This window comes from Gopherus flavomarginatus, chromosome 15 (assembly GCF_025201925.1).
Source record: "Gopherus flavomarginatus isolate rGopFla2 chromosome 15, rGopFla2.mat.asm, whole genome shotgun sequence".
Classification (NCBI taxonomy): domain Eukaryota; kingdom Metazoa; phylum Chordata; order Testudines; family Testudinidae; genus Gopherus; species Gopherus flavomarginatus.
The window spans coordinates 25,625,583-25,653,535 of record NC_066631.1 but is presented as its reverse complement, the minus strand read 5'-3'; the positions used below and the strand labels follow the sequence as shown (position 1 = coordinate 25,653,535).

Genomic DNA, 27,953 nt, shown 5'->3' with positions numbered 1-27,953 from the left:
TCCTACACAGTCATTTTATATAGCATACCTCTGGGACTCATGCATTATTAGAATGGTGGGTGAAAAACAAGACTCAACAATTAATCTTATGATATCTATATCCAGCTTTAGTTTTACACGTGTATTTTGTTACTATTTGCCTAAGTGGAACAATGATCCGTAAATGACAAAAATAGGGATCAAGTGATAAGTAGGGTCTTGCCTCCCTTTTAGCTATGTTTCTTATTGCCCCCTGCACTTATTGACATCTGAATTTACTAGAGGTGCTGTGACAGGATATCCACCCTATCTTTGTAGCTGAATTAGGTCTTCCCTCCTTTCTCGATGACTGATCTATTTCCCACGCCATTCTACTTATATCTACACTCCTAGGCCACTCCTCCCACGAGCTTCTAGTATTAGGTGTTAACACTTCCAGCATCTAATGGTAAACACAGTACAAAATAATCACTGCCAAAAAAAAAAGCGTTAATACTTTTGTATGCAAAGTGAATAGCACTAAGGCCACTCATGGGACAAACATGCCATGATGTCCCAGGGCGCATGCACATAAAAATCAAGATTACCTGAGTTGTTTACATAGGTACCAAGAGATTGAAGACAAGACCTTTGTTAAAACAGAAGTTTATAACAGCCTATTGGGATGCTCCTCTGGAGCTGGGCTCCAGATTCATTAGCAGATTGCATCAGGAAACCAATGGCACAAAGCTAGAAAAGTATCTGTGTCGCAAAACCAAGGAGATAGCAGTATGGAAACAGCTCTTGTGCATCTGCAACCTAACGGGGGCAGGGGGAGAAGGGGGAATAGCTTTCTGGCAGAGGAAAGTGTGTATAGTTACTGGTTTGATTGTTTCAGCCCACTAAAAATATTTCTATCTTGAAACAAACAGAACTGACTGGAAAATGGAAAATTGCATTTTTGGGGACGTTTGACCAGGCTCTGCACTTGCATTGCAGGTAGAGCATTCAGGTTTCCAACCTAGGAACACATTGAAGATGTTTTGCTCAACACAACAATTTCAGGGTTGAAAGTAAGCTGCCTCTCCTCAGAATGAATGAAATGAAGTGTATTTCACCTTCATTAGGATGTTGAATGCACCCACTAACAAGACAATGAGCAGCATGCAATTCACACCACTCCTGCTACTTCTATGGTCCACAATGTCCAGCCTGCCTGGATGACCAGCATCTCCCGGTGACACTGCAGCAGTCAAATAACTCCTTGCCCCCACTAGAACAAAGCATGGGGGGGTGAGGTCAGATCAATGCTGTCTTGCAATTTCAGTTAGAAATAGAACTGTACCCACTAGTACCTGGGTTAGAAATACTCTCGCGCAGTATAGCTGCTGCCAGCATTAGCCTCAGACACATCAATTGTAGTTACAAATCTTTATTTCAGAATGCATTTCAGTTTGTTCAATTGCTGGCTGAATAAAACATGGAACTTCCTGAACACACACATTTCCCCCCAAATTCATGAGTTCTTCCTATATTAGTGCTGCATGTACTAACACTAGTGCAATAACAGGACTTCACACTAATCACTTACCTAAAGGAGTTAAATTTAAGGTTATCAGATCAATTTCTGATCTCAGTTCCACGTTTATCCCAAATTTACATCACTGAGACATCAGAATCTGGTCCACTGAGTAAGTGTTTAAGGAAATGAAGCAGGCACTACAATGGATCACACCACTAAGTCGACATCAGGTCAACCATTTACCCTTATCTTTATTGTACTTACAGTACAATCTTTACTTGTAAAATATCTACTGAACTTCAGTATAGAGTTTATCCCTTGTCTCAGATACTAACTAGTTCAATTTAAAGACTGATATGGACCATAAGACAGAAGACTAGCTTAAGTAGGTTGGACCATTTAAGTCTTGTTGAATGCCAAACTAGACTTGTTAGTTTTTTGGAATACAGTGATTGCCTAAACAAGACTCCAGTTTTGTTAGTACAATAACGTTTTATTTGACATCTACAAGATTTTGGTATCTTGCAGTTTTTTGGACAGGTTTATACAATCTCAATTTTTCAATAGTGCAACCTGTGCAAGCAAGAAATGACAAACATTGTCCTTCACTTTCTTATAAACATCTACTATTATAGGCAAAACAAAACTTACCCATATTATAGATAAGTGACTATTCACATTTGTACATTACAATTTCTTTTAAACAGCTCCAGATAAACTCTACAATGTCTTACAACATATTAAACAGTATTCAAGTTACTGGGTAACAGAAACAGCACATATAGCGGAATCCTCAAAAGTTTCCCATTGTCTAATTTACAACTCAAGTAAGGTTTCATCTTACAAGTGACAAATTAAATTACATTAATGAAGTAAAAAATATAAGATTGTATATGAGGTGGAAGTGAATTTGCACTTAGTTTCCATAGTCACCTTGGATTAAGGAAATATTTTAATTTTAAAGGAAAGGCTTTTAGCCATCTTTGCATTACACATTAGGAATACTATTAATACATTAAAATGAAGTAACTTTTTAATTTAAGATGCTTATCACAAAAAACATGTTGCAGACTCAAATATATAACCTCCAGGAGAAAACCAGAAAAAATGCAATACTTGGGTATAAACACTATAAAAATGCAATAACCAATGCTGTACAACTAAGATTGTTTCTCTCGGAATTCTTGACTGGGGTGTTTATCCTGTTCATGCCTGTTTCCAAAGACATGCACTGTCAAACAGAAACTGGGAAGGAACCTGAATGAATGCATGATGTGCAATCTCTAGTTTTCATGCTTATATAAACTTACAAGTTGAAGAGAAAAAACCCAATATATATTTTCTATATATACTCAATACATGCATTCGAGGTTATCTCCCACAGCAATGGCATTGATGTACTGCGTTAAACCCTGAGCACTGTATGACAAGATAAAAATAAAGCCTGTTTGGGAATTTTCAAGCATTTTCAAACAAAATTTGTGGTTTGTGGCTTAAAAGGCCAAAAGTAAAAGCAAAAAACAGGAAGCTCTACAGAGAGCATAGACAGATGCACCACCATAAGCAACTGCTGGCTTTCAGTTCTACCATCCTTTATGTACCTCTTTATTCCCAAAGTACTTCTGAGAGCACAACTGAACTGAAAAAATATTTCTTTGGAATCTGTCCCTGATTTTTATGCAAGTGATATGCTTTTACAGACTTTTCTCAAACACCAAAGTCAACACCTGTAGTCTGTCCTCTTATGCATTGTTGAAGTTGGTGATGCTCTGTGGGTGATGTTGCTGCCATATCTGCTGCTGTTGTACTGCAAGCTGTTGAGACTGGTCTGATGTTGACAGGAGGTTTACAAGGGGCGATACACAATTTGCAGGAATGAGCAAACCTGTAATTAGCAACAAGTCAGATGTACTTCTTAAAATGTATAAAACGTTTGTACGCTTAAGAACTTAGGCCAATGGTTCCAAGTTCCTTAAATGTCAGTAGTTGCTTTTGCATAAAAATATTTAATTTTCTACGTAAAGGGCTTTAAGAACTTATTGAGCGGTACAACAGGTTCTATTCCCAACTAAAAGTAATACATTCAGAAGTCACCTGATCCTTCAGTCACAGACTAGCAGAGAAAAAATGCAAGTTGTCTTCAGGGAAGTACAGATTCAACTACTCTTGCTGTATCTTCAACTAAATGATGCACAAGGCAGCACTGGCTATTTATTCACTCTCCTGGTTGGACAGAAGATGTCACAAAACCACAGAAGTTCAGGAATGAAGAGGAAAACAGTTTAAACCTCTTAAATGTCACTAAACGCTGTGGAGTTAAGCTGCTACAGCAGGGGTGGGCAAACTATGGCCCGCGTCTGGCCCGTCAGACCTTTTAATCCAGCTTTGAAGCTCCCATCAGGGAGCAGGTCGGGGGCTTGCCCTGCTCATGCCATGGCTCTGTGCAGCTCCCAGAAGCAGCACCATGTCTCCCCTCCAGCTCCTACACATAGGGGCAGCCAGGGGGCTCTGCACGCTGCCCCTGCCCCAAGCACCGCCCCTGCAGCTCCCATTGGCCGTGAGCCGCAGCCAAAGGGGGCTGGAGGGGCAGTCTGCAGATGGGGCGGCACACAGAGTCACCTGGCTACACCTCTGTACAGGAGCCAGAGAGGACGACATGCTGCTGCTACTGGGAGCTGCTTGAAGCAAGCACCACCCGGGGCCTGCACCCCTCACCTCCCTCCCACACCCCTACCCCAGCCCTGATCCCCCTCAATCCCAGCCTGGGGCATCCTCCTGCACCCCAAGCCCCTCATCCACAGCCCGACCCCAGAGCCTGCACCCCCAGCTGGAGCCCTCACCCCCTCCCACACCCCAACGCCCTGCCCCAGGCCCAGAGCCCCCTCTCACACACTGAACTCCTCATTTCTGGCCCCACTCTGGAACCTGCACCCCTAGCCCAGAGCCCGTACCCCCTCCCACACCTCAACATCCTGCCTCAGCCTGTAGCCCCCTTCCATACTCTGAACCCCTCTGCTCCACCCCCAGCCTGCTGCTCCCTCCTGCACTCCAAATCCTTTATTCCTGGCCATACCCCAGAGCCCACACCTCCATCTTGAGCTCTCACCCCCTCCCACATACCAAGCCCCTGCCTCAGCCCCTTCGAGCACCCTGAACTCTTCATTTCTGGCCCCACCCCAGAGCCCACATCTCCAATTTCATGAGCATTCATGGCCCGCCATACAATTTCCACACCCAAATGTGGTCCTCAGGCCAAAAAGTATGCCCATCTCCGTGCTAAGGCCTATGCACTCCACTCATACTTTTCAGCCATGGCTTTAATAGCTCACAAATACTGCAGAGTGAGTATTTTAGTGGCTGAAAAGGGTTTGCCACCCCTCTTCAAGGCTGAAAAGGGGAGGGACTCTGGTTTTAAAGATAGCTGGGTGGAAAAGATGTGGAGTCTAACCCTAGTGGGTGGCAGAGAGAACCACAGGTGTATTGGGGCAGAGGTGGATCTTGCCTTTGTTGGGAAATAGGCATCAAATGATAAACAGGAGGGGGAAGTGCAACACTTTGGTCCAGTAGTGTAGGGGTACAATGACTCTTACCTTTATGACAATGAGCCTGCTGCTTAGGCTGAAGTGATTTCACAACCACTATATATAAATTTTTTTTGCTCTTCAGCTCTAGCCGGTGGAATTTTTCACAGAATAGTTCCTCCCCCTTAACCTCATGCAAACAACTCATAATACAGAAGTCATAATACTTACAGTAAGGCACAAAGGTCTATTCTCTGTGTATCTGTATCCCTCCTACACAAACTCAGAAGATAACTCTTCAGTCTATACACTGAGTCTGACTGACTGTTATGTGGTCCAGCAGACAAGTTAAAATAATGGACAAACTTGCTTACCTACAATCCTCTGTCCATCCTCTGCCCTTAGCCGAACGATTTGCATTTTCACATTTGTACCACTCACAGAGGCTAGAACTCCTTCCACTTTTGTCCAGACACTTAGTACTGAACCACACAAGACGAAGTAAGTTCGACAGCGGAGGCCCACTTCACAAACTAACCCAAGGCTTGCTTTCTTACAATTGCCTCTCCTGGAGGTGGAAGAGAGTTCAACATATTAAAGAAAAAAGGGGGAGTATTTTACAATTCAAATGAACTTTTTTTAATTAAAAATCTTTACTTTTGTAAACAAACACTAAAGGATGAGAAAGTTAAGATAGTCAAGCTGGATAGTGAGATGGGGACATGGATAAAACTACTTCACAAAATGGCTTTTAAAGTCGTGAAAAACTATTAGTACATCTCGGGCTAGACCCTCAGCAGGCGTAAACTGACATGGCTGCATTAAAGTCAATAGAGCTACACTAATTTACACCAGCTGAGGCTCTGACCAATAATGTCCATTAGAAATAGCAAGAGGTTAAATGCTCTGTGAACAAATTCAGATGTTAGGATACTAACACACTGACATTGTTCATCAGTGGTTAGCACTGAGAAGTCAAGGCACCAGATGTTGAGGGTTTAACAGCATCCTGCTAGGAGAATCAGCATTAAAACTAACGTTCTTTACTTCAACCATCTCAACTCTGAATCTAGCTAACGTTACCGAGTTCACACTTTTTCAAGTTAGTTATATCCAATACATCTCAACGTTTACCAAAGCACGAGATACTTTTAGTCCCTCTGGGTTATTACAAAAGCTCTTTATTAGGCCCACTCTGAACTAAAAAGTGAAGTCTGAAAACAAGTTCCTAGTTTCATCTCTCTTGTAAGGTAAGAAGTTGCAGATTATCACTTGGACCAGGAGTCGGCTGTTTAATTAGTCAACTTTTCATCCAGATCTTCATAACAATTCTAAGAACCAATATTAGTCAGTTCATGTAATTTCTGAAGGAGTCTCAAAGTGAACAGCAAAGAATCCTGTGGCACCTTATAGACTAACAGACGTTTTGGAGCATGAGCTTTCGTGGGTGAATATCCACTTCTTCAGATGCCACAGGATTCTTTGCTGCTTTTACAGATCCAGACTAACACGGCTACCCCTCTGATACTCAAAGTGAACAGTTCAAGTGGTAAAGTAACAGATTTAGTCGAACACCTTGGTAGAAAACCTGTTTATATACATATAAATACTAACCAATAAGCATGTGTACAGGTATCTGCCGATGAATTGTACTGCTCTAGCCAATGTGGTAGAGCATCTTCAGAAGGTACCTGAAAAGCCATTTAAAAGTTGTATTAAAATATAAACGTGGCTTCTGAAAACTACAGAACAGCACATCGTATTTTGCTTGTAGCAATGGGGCAACAGATAACACTGATACACCTATGGTTTTGTTTTGATTTTTTAAGTACTAAATATGAACAATCCAAGTTATATTGCTTGGCAAGCATTTTGGTATATCCATGCTAAAAGTGGAAATCCTGCTAAGGATGTCAATAAAGGTTTAGGTATAGTAGAATCTCACTGACTGAGATGTCAGATCCAAGAACCTCGTTTATACAGCGACAAGCTCAAAAGACATCATCACACTTCAGTGCGCTTTGTTCACTTATTCTCACAAGCATAGCGTAAGTTCTTAACTTGCCTACGAAAACATTGGCTACTAAAGCAATTATGTTGCTGTGATACAATCTTGAGGGACAAATGAACAGATTAATTTCAGCACTTTCGACTGTTTCCCTGATACTGTTTCTAAAAGTTCAGAATTGTGTATGGTTAGAGTATATTGTACCTAGTGTTCAAACATCTTGGGGATAAAGCATCTTCTGTAAGTTTAATTGCAGTTGAACCTTCTCCCTAGCTGATGTTTGGAAAGTTGCTTCTAGGTTATGGAAAGTCTTAATGGAACGACTAATCTTTTGTAAGTTTTTGCAGATACAAAACATTATTTGTTTAGGCAGACTTGCAAAGCCCTAGAGATCTTTCTGGATAAAGATAACTATAGGCTTGTATTGGACAAAGTTTACTGCACAAACAACATTGGTTAAGTACACCTGTACCCTGATATAATGCGATCCGATATAACAAATTCAGCTATAACGCGGTAAAGCAGTGCTCCGGGGGGGAGGGAGCGTGGCTGCGCGCTCCGGCAGATCCAAGCAAGTTCGATATAACTCGGTTTCACCTATAACGCGGTAAGATTTTTTGGCTCCCAAGGACAGCGTTATATCAGGGTACAGGTGTATTTCTATAACTTGCCACCATACTGTATATGGTAAGACATGGGTTTTGAAAAATCCTGCATTGTCTTTTACCACAAAGAAACTACATTTTAAGTAATGTTGATTTAAAAGGTCACCTTCTTATATTTCTTTTTCAGGTCTGCATACGTTTCCAATTTGAGTTGTTTCCCAGTGTTTGGTCTGTATACTAAGAAAAGCTTCTTTTTGGGATTCACTTCCTTTACCAAGATGGCAGTTTTCTTATTATTTCTTATCTGAAAAAAAATGATTTTGTAAGTTTAAACATGGGCAGTGTCTTTCTCAGATAATTGTGCGTACAATAAATGTGGACAGAAGCAGATGTGTTGAATGTCTATCCAGATTCTAATTATAATGAATCATTTCACCAAGTATACTTCAAAATAAATTGTAATACATGTGGATAGTTATATACCTATTGGTCTACAACTAAAAAGAGTACAGAATTAACCAATATGACGTAACAAGGTGTGTACTGTGGTCTAGTAATGACATGCCTTAACGTTAGATTGGCACGAGGTGAAAGACAGTGGCACTGGCTTCCAAGAGGTGTGTCATGATGACCATAATCCACACCCCAATGTCTGAGATTATACACTGTTTTCCTTGCATGTAGCATGAGCACACACATTTTAAGATGAATACCACTTAAAACTATGTGTATGGTTACACTGGATACCTGTCCTGAATGTCTTAAAAGTAGTGTTTTGTCATCAGCGCTTCAGGATTTAAAAAGTTACATGAATTTGCTCATTTATAAAAATTTGAAAGCATTTTGCTAAACTGAATAAAAAAAATAAGTGATTGTAGTGGATTGAAAATAAATTAAAATTTTAAAATTCTGAATATATTCACTTTACAAACTGAATGTGAAAGAAATCAAGGTAGTGAAGTTTATTGGGACAGCCCTAAAATTGTTTAGTTAAAAAATGCATCTGTGAAATATGAAAAGAACATTTTAACAGTAGATTCTCACTTGCGAAGATAAATAAAATCCATCATCTGGTCCAGTTTGCTCAGCCCAAATCTTAGTTGCTTCTTCCCAAGACATTCCTCTTTCTACACTGATCTAGAAGAGACATTAAAACAAGGATGTTTAAACACCACATTTTGGAACAATTACTGAGATTACATACAAACAATTAAATCAAAACAGTTAACAGTGCTCTTTACAAGATGACAAGGAACTTAATTCTTTCAGTAACAGGTTTACAAGCCTCCATATTGGGATGCCAAGTCTCAATATAAGAACTGAAGTTTTAAATTAAGGATTTTCAAGGGCAACTAAAGTTATGGCAGTTTGAAGAAACATTAAATTAACTTACTGTGTATAATTCTACATGTCCAGAGGTAGAGTATCCTGGAGTTAAAAACTTCTTAGTATCTGCCTTTCTGACCTTCTCATCTCCAGACCCAAGATCTTAAAGAAAAAAAAAAACCAAGAACAAACAGAAGTATTTATGTAAAAGCAGCAGAGATTAAGGAGCAGAAAAAAAATTAAGAAATTTGATTTACTTACCTAAAATACCCATGTCATATCTTCCATTCTTTTTAGCATTTTGTATAACTGCATTTAAAGTATCCGAGAAATACTGGAACAAAGCATTCTGCTGATGCACTTCCATACCCAGAATTCTATTCAGGAATTTTCCTATATTGTTGTAATCTACAAGAATCACATATGATGTATAAAGTGCACAGTTTGGGAGAGAGAATTCTGGTACAAGTGAAGTCCTAAACTAGAATTCAAATGTTTTAAAAATTAAAAATCAAACTTTCAAACGATCAAAGCAAAACATGTAGTTTTGAAATAAAAGCATACATTTCCTAAAGAGATTCATTTATGTCTAGATTTGAAGTTAAAGAAAAGTTTCAGGTGCCACATTTGCCCCCAAATTTCACTGCCAGGTCTGTGGTTTTATAATCACAAAAGTGATTTCTGATTTGACAAAAATAATTATACATCAGCTATCAACACTGACAGATACACCAAAAGCAATACCTTTATCAAGTGTCAGAATTCCTGATCGGTCTTCTACATTTATTAGGCCCACACCTATTAATCCTTGCCGGACATCTAGGGGAAGAAAAAGTTACAAGGACTGAAGCCCATCTTTGTTCTGTCCTCTGAATAAGCATACCATTGCCAAGAAAATGAAAATAGCTAGGAAAGCAATATTTGTGTTACCTCTGGAGCAGCAGATAATCCCCACTCCTGCCCCAAAAATCCAATTCCAAATCTTTGCACACCCCATTATTTATATAATTTGTGACTGATTCATATGCTAGGAAGTCACGATACAAAGCCTTAGTTTCTGGTCCATTCGAAACACCATTACTACTACATTTTTGATCAACAGAAGAGCAAAATAAGCGTTTTAAAAAAGAGAGTGACAACTAGGCAAGGTTTTTAAACAGTCGCAGATAGTACTGTGGTTAAATAGCCATAACTACACAAGACTGTAGCATTCCCTGAAACTGGTACCCATATGAAAACAGAATTTAAAGAGAATTTAATTCCAAATTTTCCTATGCATACAATAACCATATATTTTCCCTTAAACATTTTTATGGGAATTATATTCAGCTGCATTTATCATGGGGGAATAGATCTCATGTTTGGGCTACGAACTAGTATATAAAATTCAAAGTTAATTTAAACAAATTAGAAGCATTGTACTGGCAATATAAACCAGAATTAAGCCACTTGATATCAAGAATAATTCTTTACATTTAAACGTAACTCACTACCATTTAGAAAAACAGAAATAAGGTGTTTTTGAGAAAGGGTGACCAAAAACTAGCGGTTAGAAAACAGTGACTTACAATTACCTTTAAAAAATTCTCCAGGATAGTCAGCAGGTGGGGACACCATTGGGGAATCTAAATTCACAATGGATTTCATAACTATCTCCAAAGCATTTCTGCCATACTGTATTAAGAAAAAAATAAGTTACAGTACTGAAAAAAATTTGCATATGGTTTAAGCCTCAGAATCATAGTATGCACGCTGATATACACCATGGGTTAAATATAGTTTTTCCATTCACAATCCAAATTACAAACAACTAAATTAGAGCATGGAAGAAGAAAATGGGAAAATGTTAATGAATTTCTCAGTTTAACAAAATGTATTGTATGGTAATAGCCCAGTCTGTTAATTTCTCCTTAACATGCTCATTTCCCAAGGTTCAGGATGCTCAACGTATTGACTGAAAGACAGCAAACTGCTTAGGGTTAAAACATGGAACTTTACATCATCTATATATGCTGTAATTTTACATGGCACTTTACAAGCAGAGTACAATATTCCCGCCCCAAACAGCAGGCAGAGAAAGCAGCAAAATACAACAGTTTGAAAAAGAAGAATGAGAGGGTATTCCTCCACAGCCACAGGTAGCTTTTCATTTTGCCTAGTATAAGTATTGTTGCAATCTGTTTTTATTTAAAACAAACAAAGCAAAAAAACAACCACACACAAAGGAGATGTCACCTTGTTGTCAAAGTTGAACCTGCTAAGGTCTCGAGTTTCTGTTGCTCTTCTGTCACCGTGAGTGAGAGCTCCCTGTCAAAACAATACCTTTGTAATTAAAACATACAAAAGATCTCTGTACTCAAAAATAAACTATGTACACTGCTTTAACTGAGCTGTAACAGTCTTACCAAGCTCTCGAGTCTTTTGGCAACTATAGATGCAAATCTTTGCTCTCCTGCCAATTCGGAAATTAGGAAAACATACTCTGGTGCAGTAACTTGGTTTGATCTGTGAGTTCTTCCTGTGTATTTGAAGGTGAGAAACGTGTTACAAAAACCAACCAGGAGCTCCACAGAACATTTAATGGGAAAGTAGAACAAAGTCTCCTCCAGAATCATAAACAAGCAATTGGGAGACACTGATACGTTTGCCACACACAAACTTAATACATTTTTAAGCAGAGTCAATGTGATAGGGACTAAAAAAAATTCAGAAAAACATCCTATTTATATACCAGTTTTAGATAAATCCTGTAAAGAGAAACAAGTAACTGCTATGCACAAAGGAGGAATGTTTGCGGATGCACATACTATGAAACAAGGTATACTACCAATTTTGCTTAAGCTTTTTACACTATGCCTACAGGTAAAAATTCTACTGAGGGGCATACGCAGTTGGCTTTATATGGGATGGGCAGAGGGGTGGCGCTTAAATATAACTAAACTTAACAATCCTCCTGCTCCACTAGCAAGACAACATTTAGAAAAATTGTTGCTTTTGCTGTAAATACTAATGTAAAACTATGTGCAGATGAACATGACCAAATGCAACACTCCAAATTTCTGATTACTTCATGAAGAAGCACAGAACATGCAAACCAACTAATTCTAACACTTAAAATCTCTGTATACACCACCCTTTTATTCACCAGAATCAGAGAGAGAACTCACAGCACCTAACAGAATACTCCATATTATACCAAAACTAAGCATCAACATGCCCAGTGAAGAAGATTATTTCTGAACTTGATGAATTAAATAAACAGCCATTAACTCACCAAATTGCTGTATTGCTCTATCTGCACTCCATGGTAACTCCAAAGTCATGTGCACTCTCCGCCTCTGATTTTTAGCTCTACGGTCAGCTTGTAATGAAATACCTGAGCTGGCAGCTTCTGAGATGATGGCAATGTTCTTTTACATAGAAGAAAAATTAGCAGTGAATTTGAGACCAAACCTTAGTTTCCAGATCTGTAAAAAAAACAGCTGATTTTGGAATTGCCAATTGCTATGTGACTGGAGCTACACCACTAGCTTTGGTACTTGTCACATGGGGAGCGAGGGGAGGAGGAGAATCAGCTTCAATCTTCTTGCATTTAGGCTAAACAAATGCTACAGAGGCACACAGCCTTTGAGAGAGCAAAAGGGGTTATCACTTTACTTCCCCAGCAACTCCCTCTTGCAGTTGGAGAACAGCAGAGATCTGCATCCAGTCCTGCCATGGCAGAGGAGAGGCTCCTGTGATGTAGGCCAGCCCCCCGTGAAAGAAATGGAGAAAAACTCCTATAGCAACTAAGGTGGCAGCTGACCACAAGCAATATAAATTATACGGCTGATGACTGGATAAGGGTACCTTGATAGCCAAGTACAAAACCATTTTGGCATTTGATCCTCACGTGAAAATACTCTAATATTTATAAAATAGGATAAAAGATTTAAATATTTACATGCAACAAAACTCCAACAAAGTGAAGTTACAACTCACTCAAGCAATTTAGTGAGGGTAGTATAGCAAGATAACCACCAAGCTAAAAAAATAGTCTCTCCGTAGTCTGAGGAGTTACTTTTAGCAGTAGCCAGTGTAAAACTTTCAGATGGAAAAACATGATTTCTCAAGTTGGTCTGCGTGCATCTCACAGGATTGTGGGTATAGGCAATATAGAGCAGCTCTAGCTGCTGAATATTGTATGAGACCATTAATTAGAACATTTACTGTATGAATATACTGATTTAGTTTACTAGCAGGCTGTTGGAAAAACAAGCAGGAAGGGAAGACAGTGACTCCACATGAGACACCTCCAGCCAAACACTTTGAGGAGAATCAAAAGACAATGCCTGAGCTATTAAATGGGAAGATCTTACTTCATCGGCTCCAGCCAAGTTCACAGCTTGTTTTGCAAAAGATGGGAACCAAAAGGTCCATCAGAGAGACAAGGCAAGTAAGAAATTTTATTGGACCTACTTCGGTTTATGGAAGGTACAAGCTTTCAAATTACATAGAGTTCTTCAGGTCTGGGGGCGTTTTCCTCAGACCTCAAGAATTCTGTGTAGTCTGAAAGCTTGTACCTTCCATCAACAGAAGTTGGTCCAATAAAATATATTGCCTCAACTACCTTGTCTCTCATATCCTGGGACAAACATGGCTACAGCACTGTAAAAGGCGTACTAACAACAGTTAAAGTTGCTCAATCTAGTGTGGAAACAGTAGTTGGCAGCTATTCATGGGGGGACAGACATCAGCCCATGGGTCTGAAGAAGTTAGGCCTTCCTAAGCTTCCAGGAAGCTGGTAAGCCTTTAGCTATGACAGACAGACACCTGGAACTTTAGTTTTAAAGCCTCTTTTCTCTTGTTTTGTTCCTACTGTTAAATACTTTGATTTTAAAAGGCTGTTTTGAGTCACTAATGCATTGGTCAGAAGCTCTCAGAGGCAAGAACTGCAGGCACATGAACCCAGTTGGATCTGTTGGGGGAAAGTATAGTTGAGCCAGTGTCCTGCAGCGCAGAACCCAGTCTAAGACCCGGAGAGTTGCATGATTCCATCGCAGGAGGGGTGAGGTCATTAGGCCTGAAACATAAGCGGGTGCACTCAATGAACTCAGCAAGGGGTCAGAGGTGCAGCCAGTCCGATAACTATTTCCTTGTTTCGTTGAAGGTCAGCTACATCATTCAGGCCTCCACAACTTCTATAACAGGGGTGGGCAAACTACAGTTCAGCAGCCACTTCTGGCCCTCCAAACATTTTAATCAGTCCCTTGAGCTCCTGCCGGCGTTGGGGGCTTGCCCCGCTCTGCGCGGCTCCTGGAAGCAGCGGCATGTTCCCTCTCCGGCTCCGACACACAGTGGCAGTCAGGGGGCTCCACATGCTGCCCCTGCCTCGAGTGCCACCCCCACAGCTCCCATTGGCTGATAACTGCAGCCAATGGGAACCACAGGGGTGGTGCCTGCGGACAGGGCAGTGCACAGAGCTGCCTGGCTGCGCCTCCACTTAGGAGACCAGAGCAGGGGACACATCGCTGGTTCTGGGAGCTGCCTGAGATAAGCACTACCTGGAGCCTGCACCCCTGATCCCCAGCCCCAACCCCCTCCTGCCCAGCTCCAAGAACCCTCCTGCACCCCAGCCCCACCAAAGAGCCTTCACCCCAACCCCCAATTTCATGAACATTCATGGCCCACCATAATTTCCATACCCAGATGTGTCCCTCGGGCCAAAAAGTTTGCCCATCCCTGTTCTACAAGTTTTACCAGTACTACCAGAAAAACTGAAACTGACAACAGAACAGGCAGATGGGTGAACAGAGAGAAAAGAAAAGTAGGACAGGCCGGAGTACGTCTAATGGTGTTGCTCTCATAGGAATTGCTATATTGAGTCAGATTTGTGGTCCATCCTGTCTTTGACAGTGGGCAGTACCAGATACTTCAGAGGAAGGTACAAGAAACATCACCATTGGTAGATACAGGATACTTGTTTTTATATCCTTTCCAAAATATCTTAGTATTAACTATAACATTTCTAGATATTCTTGTTATCCATAAAAATATCCAATCCCTATTTGAATGTTGCTAAGCTTTTGGTTTCAACAACATCCTGTGGGAATGAATTCCAGCCACATTACAGTGTGTAAAAAAGTATTTCCTTCTCAGTTTTGAATTAGCCACATTTCATTCATGTCCCCTTGTTCTTTTACTATAATATAAGCTCTCTCTCTCTGCTCTATACCATTATTTCACACTTTAACTATGTCTCTTATCAGTCTCCTTTTTAAGGTATATAATCTCAGTTTTTTCAAAATCTTTTCAGCCTTTCTTCGTGAATTTTTCCCCATGACAAATCACTCATGGATTTCCCTGTATACCTCTATCACTGCAAAATCATTTTTGAAATGGAGGGGGTCAAGTACTGCCTAGTATTCCAGATGAGGTATTTATAAGCAGCCGGGGAGCTAAAGCCTTGGATTTTTTTTTTAAATGAGTGCTGTATCAGAAGATTGACACTTCTAAAATTTCAACTTGAATTTGAGTCTCCCCTTTTAAACAGAAAGGAATTATTAAAGCTACAGGTTAAATTCCCATTCCCAGCTGAAAAAGCCTATTGACCTTCAGGGCATTCCATAAAAGTTGTGTATTTGACAGACCTTTTAGAAACAAAATGGGTATATGATTCTGTGGATCAGTTAATTTTTTATTATACTATGCTGCTAAGACTGTGGTTGGAACGACACATTAATAGTCTAGAGCCGACAGCTTATGGATAGACCTGCTATAATTTCTCCAACATAAAACAATTCCTTGAAGTTACACAGAAGTAGTTTACCTTGTCTCCATCCATGAATCTCTGCTTTTCTGTGATATTTAGAATTTCAACAGGTACATCAAGTTCAGACCTTGACTCATAAGATATGCTGCCATCATCATTGCTTACAACTCTCCCTTTGCGGCCTGTCATCTTTAAAATAAAGGAATATTTTTAACCTTATCATAAAGGTGCTGAAATGACAGAACATGAAATTACTTCAAATATCAGTGCTATTTATTCACACACTATCCTTAGAGGACAGCAAAACAACTCACTGCAAGTATCCAAAGACCAAGATACATTTTATAACTGAAGCTGCCTGACTGATGCAATACTGAGCAGTGCACAACACACCTATTTGGGAATAACCTTGAGAATCAAAAGGGTAACTCAATAAAGCAGGGGTATGTAGGATTACCAATCTTAGTGTTTTTTATTGTCTAATAATGGAGGCATCATTAGTAGCTAGAGAATTTAACTGTTACTTTAGTTACGTCATGGAACTTGTAATTCTAAGACCTTGTCTACACAAACAATTAGTCAGTAGCAAACTGCAGTGTGAATTTATCCTGCAATAGCCTGCCACGGTCTGCATGCACCCTCTTGATGCATAGAATCACAGAATCATAGGACCGGAAGGGACCTCAAGAGGTCATCTAGTCCAGTCCAACTGCACTCGTGGCAGGACTAAGCATGTTAACAGAGTGCTTTGATGTGGATTAGTCCCCTTTGAAACAGAACTAGCTCAAAACTTGTTAACAAAACACCCTGCTGATGTGTGTTGTCCGTGGACAGCTAGACTGCGACTGGCTAGTAGTGCAAGGTAGATTCACACACCAGCTTGCCGTGATCCAATTGTTCGTGTAGACAAGCCGTAATATTTAGCAAATGGAAGTATGGAAAGTTGTGAAGGATCATAGCTTGACACTGTGCTCTCTGGATCAGCAGCTAGAACACCACAGAAATGATGCCTGTAAGGGGAGGAATTTAAGAGCACTGAAGAAAGGAGCTAGAACTCCACAGAACTTCACTGAAACTAACAAGGTCTCTTCTGAACTAAGGGAACAAAGACTGTTTCTGCTGGACGGACAGGTAACCTACAGGAGAAATGTTCTTAGTACTAGTGGGTAAAAATGTTGCCCTTTATGTGACGCTTCATACACATGCCCTCCCTGGTCCTCAGCTCCACTCTGGGTCCTCCCTGCCTGAATTTTGGGAGAGAAACTTGCAGTTAAAAAGAGAATAGCACAGTCAAGTGTTGCTACACACAGTATATCAACTTTAGCTAACTAGTCAGGAAATTAAGAAATAGTACAAAGACAGACAGAAGCCAGCATTTCTCACCCAATGAGGAAACTCCTACTAACAACAATTTTAAACAGAAAAATAAAATCAGAGTTTTAACTCAGTCCTCATATATTCAGATCCCTTCTCTGCACCTTCTCTTCACCAGTCTTTACATTTTGTTCTATAGCGTTGGGAGTTATAAGGACCTGCAAGACTAATTAACTTACCAGCTTAATCCTCTAATATGCAGCTCACATCACTACACATCTTGAAAAATAGTAATACCACAATCAGATTTCTAAAATACATCTAAACATTGAGTGAGACGGAGGGAAACAGCAAATTCTTCACTTGCAATAGTCACACTGGACCTACCTCAGCCACATTCTCAGGACCACCAAGTTCATCTATAAGTTCATCCAAAGTATTAGGAGGAAGGTCTTCAGCTAGTTTTTCCAGTTTATCAAGCAATTCTTTTTTCATCTGCTGGGCTCTTTCAACAGCATCTTGACTTGTTACAAAGCTGCTGTTGGTATTACTGTTAGCTGAAATTTATAGACAAAAACAATTCCTTAAGAATTTAAGCTTTTTTAAATGTTTTGCAATTGTTGGGGAAAAAGTAGAGACACTCCAAATAATTCCAAAACTCATTGATACCTGATGTATTTGTACTAGAAGCAGTGGTAACAGGAACGGAAGAAAAACTGCTAGGTCGTTTTGATCCAAGACCAGAAGCTAATAAGGCACTCTGAATGGAATCTGGGTCTATACTTTTCTTCTTTTTCTTGTCTTTATTTTTCTTATGGTCTTTTCTAATTAACCAGGGGTCTGAAGTTAAAGAAAATATTACGTAAATAGTCAAGACACTTCCGCACTTTCAAACAAATTGACTTTCCTAAGTACAGTGACAAATTCTACGTATCTTCTAGTTAGTTAAATTCTAGGTCGTAAAAGCAGTTAAAAAAATACTTTAAAAAGATAGCTGTATTTGACGTATCACAGGAAAAACACTTAGGGTAAAATGACAGTTTTAGAACTGTTTAATTTCAGGACCTACTTCTTCATATTATACATTTATAACAAATGCCATCTATTTTGTCTCATACTGAAGTGTTAAATAAAGCTATATATGACATGTAATATTTAGAAATACAGCTAAATTCTTAATGAAGAGTATTCACATTATCTTACCATCTTCATCATCCTCACTAGATTCATCTCTAAATGGGTTGAAGTCATCATCATCTCCAGAACTCAAAAACTTAGAGCTCTCGTTGTCACTTTCTTCATTGTCTGAGGCATCGGACTCGCTTTCACTCTCATCGGAACTGCTCCCAGTGAGGCCACTTGTTTTACGAGCTTTCTTGGTTTCTCTAGTTATTTCCTCACCTATTTCCCCCCAAAATAAGAACATGATCTGTATTCTATTTTTCCACAGTCTGTTTTCATACTTCTGCACTGACAAAGAAAAAATGGAGCCTCAGTACTGAAATGGGGCTTTTGGGTGAATTGTAACAAAGTACATGAATTTAACAGTTTAAATCTTTAAATTTTTTGGTGAATCACAAAGGGTGCAACTTTCCTGCATATCTATACTATCAAACAGATGGAAGGTGCAAGCTTTGGTCCTCCAATAACCAGATTCCATTAGCTGTCCCAATCGTTTCCATTTGCCACCCACAAAAAGATTATTCTACAAAGAATCTTATTCTGTGCAATTCTCCAAGTGCTGCCATTACTTCAATAGTATAACAAATACATAAAAAATAGCAGCTTACACTTTACCTTTCCGTTTCTTTATTTTATTCTCCTTGCAAGGACTGTCCCTAGGTGAATTGTTATTACTTTGAGCAGTTAGATCTATTCCCAGCAAACTAAAAAGCTTCTTCCTGTCAGGAGCTGGGAAGTGCTTCTCAATGAGAGACTGGAGTACTCCTCTGTGTAAGGAAAAACAAAATTAAGAAAGAATGTTCCTCTGCCCAATTTTCAACCGGGGGGGGGGGGGGAAATGATTATACAGCAACTTTTCAGTTTTTCCCCATTCTTTGGCATTAAAATTCACTCAGACACATTGATACAGCAGCAAAAAAAAGGAAGACTTACTTTGCTGTGGAAACAAAGTCATTCAATTCACCACCACCCTCCTCTAAGGCTTCTAAAGTTCTTGCTTCTCCTGTGGACTGTAGTCCAATAACAACACACTGTAAAGGGGGGAAAAAATACAATTAACACAAAGCCCTGAGATTCTGATTTAAAAAAAAAACCATGTATTTTTACTTCTCGTAAGTTAGACAAACAGGGATTCACAACCAAGAACAAACTCAGAAAGCTGAAAAGCATGTCACCACACACCTTCAAAACACACTAGTATTAGAAACAAAGCCATTTGAACAAGTAATTTGGATGGTACTACACTTAGAGAGGTTTCCAAGACATTCTGAACTACTACCAGACTTAAACAACTTACTTTCCCATTCTTGATTTCTTCTCTAGCTAGCTGGACCACCCTTTTGACTTTGGATGCTATGCAGAGGTACTTGAAAAATCTCTGGTGGGCTGACCAAAACTGACCCCACATAGACTTTTTCATGCGTTGCTCTGCATCAATAAGATCAGCTGCTTGTTGAAATTTCTCTCTGGCATTCACCCACTGAAGAAGAAATCAAAAGTCTTACATATCACACCTTTCAAAGTAGACGGATACATTCTACTGTCACTTGATACAGAACAGGCAAAGAAAGAAACGTGTAGTCTTTTATAGCACTATTAGAACTGAAAAGCAATGGTGGACAAGAGAGTGCACAATAACAAATGGTCCTCTGACAGAAGATCCAACACCAAATAAGTATATAGCAAAATGTTCCATGTGAGTGAGCTAAAGAGACACTGTTCTGAAAACAAACTGCCTGCCTGTCTGCCAGAAACTAGGGACAAACTATGAAAAGCGACTGTTCTAATCAGGATAGTTTTGTGCAGAAGAATTAATGCTGTGAAGTTTTGAAAACTTACCAAGAAGGTTGGCTCAAGATAAGATAGACTTCAGAAAGCATTAAACATGCCTTCATTACAAATTTAAATATAACAATAATAATATCTCAACATAGATCTTGGCATTTTTATGTACACAATAATTTATGCAATTATGTACACTATGTTCCATCCAATTATCCAGTATAAGGTACTCATTTCTACAGTTTTTCTATGTAGAAAAATTGCATTAGTGTATATGAACCAAGTAACCAGAAATGACCATTGCAATAGCCAAGAGTTAAGTGAATTATAGAAACTAACTGCAACTTCCTTATTTGTAAAGATGGCTCATTAAAATTATGAGTTATTTCATTACAATTTAACTCAATTTGAACTAAATTTTCATAAGAAGTTCACACAATTTTATAGGAGAATTCCTTCTGAAGATTAAGAAGTCTGAATTTTTACAGTGATAAGCCATTCAGACTTGTTATGCACAAGATTGGGAATAAGTAATGTAGTATAAAGCTTGAACTCTGTTGTGATTTTGTAATAACTCATTTAAAAATGTTTCTGAATTAAATTCTTTTAAACTTTTATATTACAGAGTAGGAGCAGCTCCCTTCTCCAAGGAAAAGCCATATGTAATGGAACCTTCATACTAAAAGCGAAGCTAACGGACTTTATTCTTCTCCTATAACAGCAGCATATGCTGTATATAATCAAGACATATAATCTGACAGCAAATTATCTCCATCCATTAAGTTCTCAGCCTCTACCAGTTCAAACTGTCATGAAGATATAAAAACTGAATAAATTCTTACCAGTTTCACAGATTTATTATACATTTTAATGTAGTTCTGTGAAAGTAAAACTTCTTCAATTTTGAAGGTCACACCTGAAAAGCTTAACTGTCTTGCTATGTACATTCCTCTCAGTTTCATATCCATAGCAACTATTTCCATGGCACCCACACCTCTGAATAAAACAAAAAAAACACAAAGTGGTTTAGAAGTAAATACATATTTAAGTACACTATGAAAACTAAGAAATTAATATTTATTCTATACAACCAATGTGTGCGAGCATTAGAGTTGTATGATTAAACACAAAATCAGAAAGTATTAGAGATCAGGTTGCATGCACAACCATAACTCTGCCCTCTTGTGAATATGCCCTGCAACATGACTGTTTAGATAATTCTCACACAGCCTACCTTTCGAATGACCTAACATATGCATGGGTAGCCATCTTGTATTTTTTTTCCCATTTTTATATTTAACTAACTTTGGCATGAAATTAGTGTATGACAGATTTATTTATATGCACTTCTCCAGAGTGTGTTAAATGAGTACATTTTCTGCTAATTCAGTTACTCATTTACACTAGCATAAGAGCCAAATTTGGCTCTTAAGCAGCCAGATATTATAAATTCTTCTCAACCATAAGCATGGCCTTAGGTGCAGGCAGGGGCTAAGGCAGTCAACTACGAAGTTAATTTAGCTGAAAAACTTAGGCCTATGTATTTAGTATCACTCTTTTCTTGCACACTTAATACATAGTATGTTTGTACTAGTATAGTCTATTTTGTACTTTTCATATGACTGGTGAACACTGTCATACACAATACAAGATGATACACAAGAGGATCTAAGATTTAGAAAAAAAGTATGAAATGTAATATTTTTCAAATATTATAACCATGGGAATGGGAATTAAATTGTTAGAGAATGTTACACTTGCATTGTATTGTATGGCACTTCCCAGGTTTGTTTTTTTTATTTGGGAGTTCTGGGCAATGAAGCGTCCATTTCCTTTAAAAGGTATTCTGGTTTTCATTCAATGAGAAACAGTGTAAATTCCATAATCTAGAACTAACTGACTAAGGACCACCTGAAAGGCCTGAGAAGCAGGACTTCTGCTGACCTTACAAACCACGCACCAGACCTCCAGAATCGTTTGCCCCTTTCACTACACTTTTTACTTTGCAGCTAAATCTATCCTGTACGAAGTGCACTGAGCGTGTGCATTATATATTTTTCATGAGGATCAATTAAATCAAAAACAGATTTCACTACAACACCCAATTGCACTTCTCTAATTTAAAACCATACTACCCTAAACTGAGGTGCTTTAGAAAGTTAAATACAATTTTTTTTTAAATGAAGTATATCCCTACCCAAGCTCCATTTACTTCATTTTTTGCTAAAAAGTTAAGAAAGGTTCACTTTTAGACACAGAACAAGCCTGAAAGAGTTTCAGGAGAACTATAAAGTGACTGAAAACTGGGCTGAAATGGAAAAATGGAAACCATAATGCAGCCACAACTATAGCTGTTCTTGCTATAATCCTTTAAGACATTACATTACCTTCTTTCAACAGCCTGAATAAAGTCACTGAATTCCCTAAATGGGGTTCCTTCACCCCATATTCCCAGACGGTTCATGTATGCCATATTTCGTGGCTCAGATGCACCTGAAAGGAATAGCACACACTGTACCAATGCCAATAAAAAGTCAGTTTTCGCTAAACGTCTGCATTAAGCAGTACTTACCTGTGGCACTAGCATAAACAACTCTAGCCTTCGGAAGTTTATTCTGAAGCTCCAATACAGCTAAGCCGGTCTTGGTTGGTTTTGAAGAACCAACAGGACACAGATTCTTAGCTTTGTGACATTCATCAAATACTATCTGAACATTAATTAAGGAATAAATATGCCATCCCACCGTCAATATAGTACAGGGTCTTTAGAAAGGAGAGGGATTTTTTTACATCAATTTTTGCAGTGAACTCTATACTTTCATTAGCTGTCAGTTTTAATTAGTAAATGTTCTACACAGACTTCAGTCAGAAACAAGTTGACTAGGTTGTTTTTAGTTTGTGTTTTGTTTTGTTTTTTAAGGCAATGATAAGACATTAAAATTTAAACTATTCAAATATACAGTTACCATAATGTTTTCATGTATTTTTGCAATGAATTCTCTTGAAGTACTATGCATTTCCTCCAAAGAAATTACAGGAAAAGGCCCTAAGAACTGGAAAGAAATTATGTACAATTTAACCAAGAGGTAAGGTTTCTCATGACCATATTCCAGGCTCAACTTGCCTATTTAAAGACCAACACCTTGATTCTGATCTCATTCTGGTTTACATCAATGTGCGTTCATTAACTCTATTGAAGTCAATCCCTGATTTACATCAATATAGTACCAGAATCAGGCTGCTAGTTGGTCACATGTACAGTCTGATACATGTTTTGAATAAAGCATTTAGAAAACATCTGTGGTGTCTGATAAACTATATCGTTTCAAATTAATGAAAAAAAATCCTTCCTAAAATATAACCGTAAATAAAATGTACACAGTTGTCTTGTACCAAAAGATGTGTGTTTTATATTACGGTTCAATTATTTCTTTTGCAGACTAAGAAATGAAAGGATACAACTCCATCAAAGTCATCACCACACCAGTGGAGAAGCTGCTTTAATCTGGTTTTGTATTTACCACCAGATTGACTTTCACCAATAAGAGAAGAGTATGTGGCAAAAATTACACCTTTCTTTACACTCCCATTATGTTTGGAAGAAATTTTCCCATATTTGAACTGCAAGAAAAAAAGATAAAGTTACATTTTAGTAAGTTACAAAAATTGGTCTGTCCGCATCTTAGTCAAGAAGAGATACCCCACAACCTAAGTGAATGCTCAAAGAGTGACACTGATTGAAGCACTGATTCGGCATTCCTTACACAACAGTGAAGTCACTAGTGATTTCAATTTACAGGATAAGGTCCCAATTTGCAATCTAGGAATATGGTTAAAGGGCTAGTACGGTGGTTCTCTTGTAAGTGCATCATGGAAGGTATAAACTTCCACGATTGCAGATTTTACAGTTTAGGCCCCTAATTTAAGGGTTTTCCCTAGTGTAGAGATAAGATGTGTTATCACAAGTCAGAAGCTGCTCAGAATTTTTTTTTTCCCTATTTTAAGCTGAATACAGCATTTAGCCAAGAGATCAAATTTATTTACAGGGGCTACTAAAAGTGAATTGTCTTAACACTCTAAAAATCAACGATTTATTCATCTGTTTCCTAAAGTCACTGGTCCAACAGACTTTAAAAAGAGGAAGCAAAATCATTTCAAGTCAGATAGTGAATATAACCGGTAACAGCACTTAGCTCTTACCATAGCAAGGCATCTGCTTTACAGCTAGACATTTATCATTAAAAGAAAAATAAGCAATAAAAATGCCAAACCCAAAAAAAAAAAAATTTGAAGCAATATTCCCTGCACAGCTCTAAAAGGACTTCTAGTCAGAAGTTAAGGGCACTATTTATGCTTGAAGTTAGGAATATATGGCTAATTATTTGCAAATTTAGAGATTAACTGAACAAAATCATCTACATGGCACTAGGAATTATAAAAATGTAGGGCTGGAAGGGTCCTCAAGAAGTGATCAACTCCAACCCCCTGCGCTGAGGCAGGACCAAGTAAACCTACACCATCCCTGTTTTTAAAAAGTCGCCAATGTTGACAGTTCCACAATCTCTCCTGGAACCCTATTCCAGAGTTTAACTATGCTTAGAAAGTTTAAAAGGTTTTCCTAATGCCTAACCAAAATCTCCCTTGCTGCAGATTAAGCCCATTACTTCTCATTCTAGCTTCTGTGGACACGGTGAACAATTGTTCACCATCTGCTTTATAAATGACCTTAGCATATTTGGAGATTATTAGCAAAGTCCCCCCTCAGTCATCTTCTCTCAAGACTAAACAAGTCCAGTTCTTTTAACCTTTCCTATAGGTCAGGTTTTCTAAAATGTATTTTTGTTCTCCTCTGGACTCTCGCCAAGCTTGTCCACATCTGTCTTAAAACATAGCACCCAGAGTTGCACACAGTTCTCCAGCTGTGGCCTCACCAGTTCCAAGAAGTGGGTCAATTACCGCATACTTACTTACAACATTCCTGTTAATACACCCCAGAATATTAGCCTTTTTTGCAGTTAAGTCACATTGTTGATTCATTTAATTTGTGATCCACTTCAACCCCCAGATCCTTTTCAGAAGTTCTACCACTTAGCCAGTGACTCCCCCATTTTGTAGTTGAGCATTTGATTTTTGCTTCCTAAGTGAAGTATTTTGCACTGATATTTATTTATTTTAATCTTGTTGAATTCAGACCAATTCTCCAATTTGTCAAGCTTCTTTTGAATTCTAATCCTGTTCTCCAAAATGCTTGTAAAGCCTCCCAGTTCGGAGTCATCTGCAAATTATACACATATACTCTCTATGCATTATTTAAGTCACTAATAAAATACTACAGTACCAGACCCAAGACTGACCCTGAGACACCCCACTAGATATACCCTCTCAGTTTGACAGTGAAACATTGACAATTACTATGAGTATGGTCTTTCCACCAGTTGTGCACCCACCTTATAGTAATTTCATCTAGACCACATTTCCCCTGTTTTCTTATGAGACAGACACATTATGACTGTGTCAAAAACATAACTAACATCAAGCTATATCACATCTACTGTTGCACCCCATCCACTAAGCTGGTAAACATGTCAAAAAAAGGAAATTAGGTTGGTTTTGCATGATCTGTTCTGGACAAATCCATGCTGGCTACTTCTTATAACCATATTATCCTTCAGGTCCTTACAAACTGATTGTTTAATCATTTGTTCCAGTATCCTTCCAGATATTTAAGTCAGACTGACTAGTCTATAATTCCCTAGGTCCTTGGAGTGCATTCTTTTTCCCTTATTGTTAATATTAATTGTGTTGAGTATCTGGTCACCATTAATCTGGTTTGTTTCAACATAAAATTTAAGAATAGTATTAAACCGTAACATGCATGTCTCATCACACGAGCATACCTAAAGGTTTGCCTCAATTGTACATAGTAAAAAGTTTCCACACCTTGTTTAAGGAATGAACCAAAATATTTTTTGCGCCAATGTCTCTCAAGTCTCTTTCAGCATCATATTTCAGATCATTTGATACACTAAACCTAGGTACAAACAAAAGAGCATATAATCTGTAAAATTATTAGAGCAAAAGACCAAAAAAACCACAATCCAAGACTTTTGTCCAAAGAAGCTTACACTAACTTTAAATATTGCAACTACTACAATGTTTATCACAAATAGTTAATTTACCATACAGCTCTTTTTCTACCCAGCAGGTAATTTTCATAGATTATTCCAGCTATGGTCCTTCCTTTTCCTACACCAGCACCATCACCTATCAAGAATCCAGCTCTGTCTCCATTAGGCAGGAATGTTTCATGTTGCTGTGAAAGAAAACATGTTTTAAGTTTTCAAAAATGGATCATTTAAAGATTCCGGCAGGGACAGAAGAGTCCATGCTATCCCTCCCACCCTTTCACAAGCTGATCCTGAAAGGCAAAGTTTAGTCCTTCAGTAGACCTTTGTATTCTTAAAATAAAGTTTTTTAAAAATACTATAGTGCAACATACCTGGGCTGCATAAGTAATTGCTTCAAGTTGCAATGCCGACAGCCAACCATTATCAATACTTTCTTCAGATATTGATGTCTGATACCATACTTCAGGAGGGGTTACACTGGATAACGAACTTGTTTCTACTACTGGATCAGGATGACGCAGACCAATTTTTACTAGTTTGGGAAAAAAACACTAGTTCTAAACATAATTCAGAACAGTTACATTAGTTATTTCAGAAGTGGATAAATCCCCAGAACAACTTCCAAGATTAGATATTTTTGGTTCATGATTAAGGTTAAATGCAGGACAACTCTAAATTCCTATGCTCTTTTGAATCCAGCTCCTGCTCTTTATATATGAAATGGTGTCCCTTTAAGAAAAAGTGCATTAATCCAAGATTTCATATAATGAAAGTAACTTAAAGGTGACCTTCAAAGCTTTTGATTTTGTTCACTTTCAGCTTGTAAGACTCATGGTACATGAAGAGCCACTTCTGCTTTGTCAAAATCTCCCTATTACATTAAAACTACTGGCTCTAAATTCTGCCTTCCCTCACAGAAAAGTCCCCTGAGGGACGTAAGCTCTGCCCTCTGATGATATCACTGCCATGCTCATATCAAGAGCATATAAATTGCTTTCCTCAACCATTCTTTATTTACGCATTGTCTGACCACGTACGCAATCTAGCAATACCATAGCACAGAGTGTGGGAAGAGAAGAGTCTGACTAGGAGCAGCTCAGATTACTCAGTGATTAGCACACATTTCCACTGGGTTTGTGATGTCACTAATCCACAAAAAATGAAGTTACATGAACTGAGAGAAAAGGCACTCCCAAGACACACTCTTCAAAGGAATACAAAACAGGAAAAGAATTTTTAAAAATGTTACGAGAACTTAAACATACGCTGTCATATGAGGGTTGTTAGAAAAAAAAATCCAAAAAGCTTTGCAGGTCACTTAAATAGACTTAATGTTATTGTACCATTTGGTTACATATACAGATGAGACTATAGCAATGTCATCAATATGGGAGCTTAAGGGCATTTGAAAACCAGTTTCTGTTCCGTGACACATTGAATTGCTTAAACTAAACTCCTGTTTTTCACTCATGTTGAGCTGTAATAAAAGATGGATAATAATTTACAATCTTACATTCCTTGGGTTCCCACAGAATCTGTTACATACATTTCAGTAAGATAATACACTTAGGAGTGCAATTTTACATTAACTACACAGAAAAAGTATCGTGTGTCTTTCCAACACACTGAGCATAATGGGTGTAGCTCTTAAATATTTTTATTCCAATAAGTGAACTCTTCAGCTGAAAGCAGCAGTGAAAGCAAAAATAAAAGGAGATGCCTTAGGAGAAGTGGGCTACTATAGTGCTGCTGCAAAGGATAAGGTTTACTTTTTGGGGGAGGAAATTGGTGCCACATCCTGCTGTGGAAAAATAAAGGCAACCAGGATGGAGAGACAGGGGAAAGCAAAACATTTT

At 38.5% G+C, this 27,953-nt stretch overlaps 1 protein-coding gene across 9 annotated transcripts in view; it reads right to left on the bottom strand.

The window, feature by feature from the left end:
• Positions 1 to 1,952: 1,952 nt before the first annotated feature.
• Positions 1,953 to 27,953, bottom strand: part of SBNO1 (strawberry notch homolog 1) — a 42,721-nt gene continuing 16,720 nt past the window's right edge. For all 9 annotated transcript variants that reach the window (XM_050923468.1, XM_050923470.1, XM_050923471.1 and 6 more), the window contains 26 exons: positions 26,469 to 26,629; positions 26,149 to 26,282; positions 25,910 to 26,000; positions 23,429 to 23,590; positions 22,542 to 22,677; positions 22,357 to 22,462; positions 20,812 to 20,965; positions 19,485 to 19,667; positions 19,121 to 19,218; positions 18,803 to 18,954; positions 18,209 to 18,406; positions 17,675 to 17,845; positions 17,393 to 17,562; positions 15,749 to 15,880; positions 12,215 to 12,350; positions 11,346 to 11,458; positions 11,176 to 11,247; positions 10,515 to 10,614; positions 9,685 to 9,759; positions 9,202 to 9,348; positions 9,008 to 9,102; positions 8,659 to 8,751; positions 7,781 to 7,918; positions 6,616 to 6,692; positions 5,376 to 5,569; positions 1,953 to 3,365 (listed from right to left, as the gene is read on the bottom strand). In XM_050923468.1, coding sequence (XP_050779425.1) covers positions 3,223 to 3,365; positions 5,376 to 5,569; positions 6,616 to 6,692; positions 7,781 to 7,918; positions 8,659 to 8,751; positions 9,008 to 9,102; positions 9,202 to 9,348; positions 9,685 to 9,759; positions 10,515 to 10,614; positions 11,176 to 11,247; positions 11,346 to 11,458; positions 12,215 to 12,350; positions 15,749 to 15,880; positions 17,393 to 17,562; positions 17,675 to 17,845; positions 18,209 to 18,406; positions 18,803 to 18,954; positions 19,121 to 19,218; positions 19,485 to 19,667; positions 20,812 to 20,965; positions 22,357 to 22,462; positions 22,542 to 22,677; positions 23,429 to 23,590; positions 25,910 to 26,000; positions 26,149 to 26,282; positions 26,469 to 26,629 — 3,431 coding nt within the window. In that variant the 3' untranslated portion in view covers positions 1,953 to 3,222. The remainder of the gene's footprint in view (positions 3,366 to 5,375; positions 5,570 to 6,615; positions 6,693 to 7,780; positions 7,919 to 8,658; positions 8,752 to 9,007; positions 9,103 to 9,201; positions 9,349 to 9,684; positions 9,760 to 10,514; positions 10,615 to 11,175; positions 11,248 to 11,345; positions 11,459 to 12,214; positions 12,351 to 15,748; positions 15,881 to 17,392; positions 17,563 to 17,674; positions 17,846 to 18,208; positions 18,407 to 18,802; positions 18,955 to 19,120; positions 19,219 to 19,484; positions 19,668 to 20,811; positions 20,966 to 22,356; positions 22,463 to 22,541; positions 22,678 to 23,428; positions 23,591 to 25,909; positions 26,001 to 26,148; positions 26,283 to 26,468; positions 26,630 to 27,953) is intronic.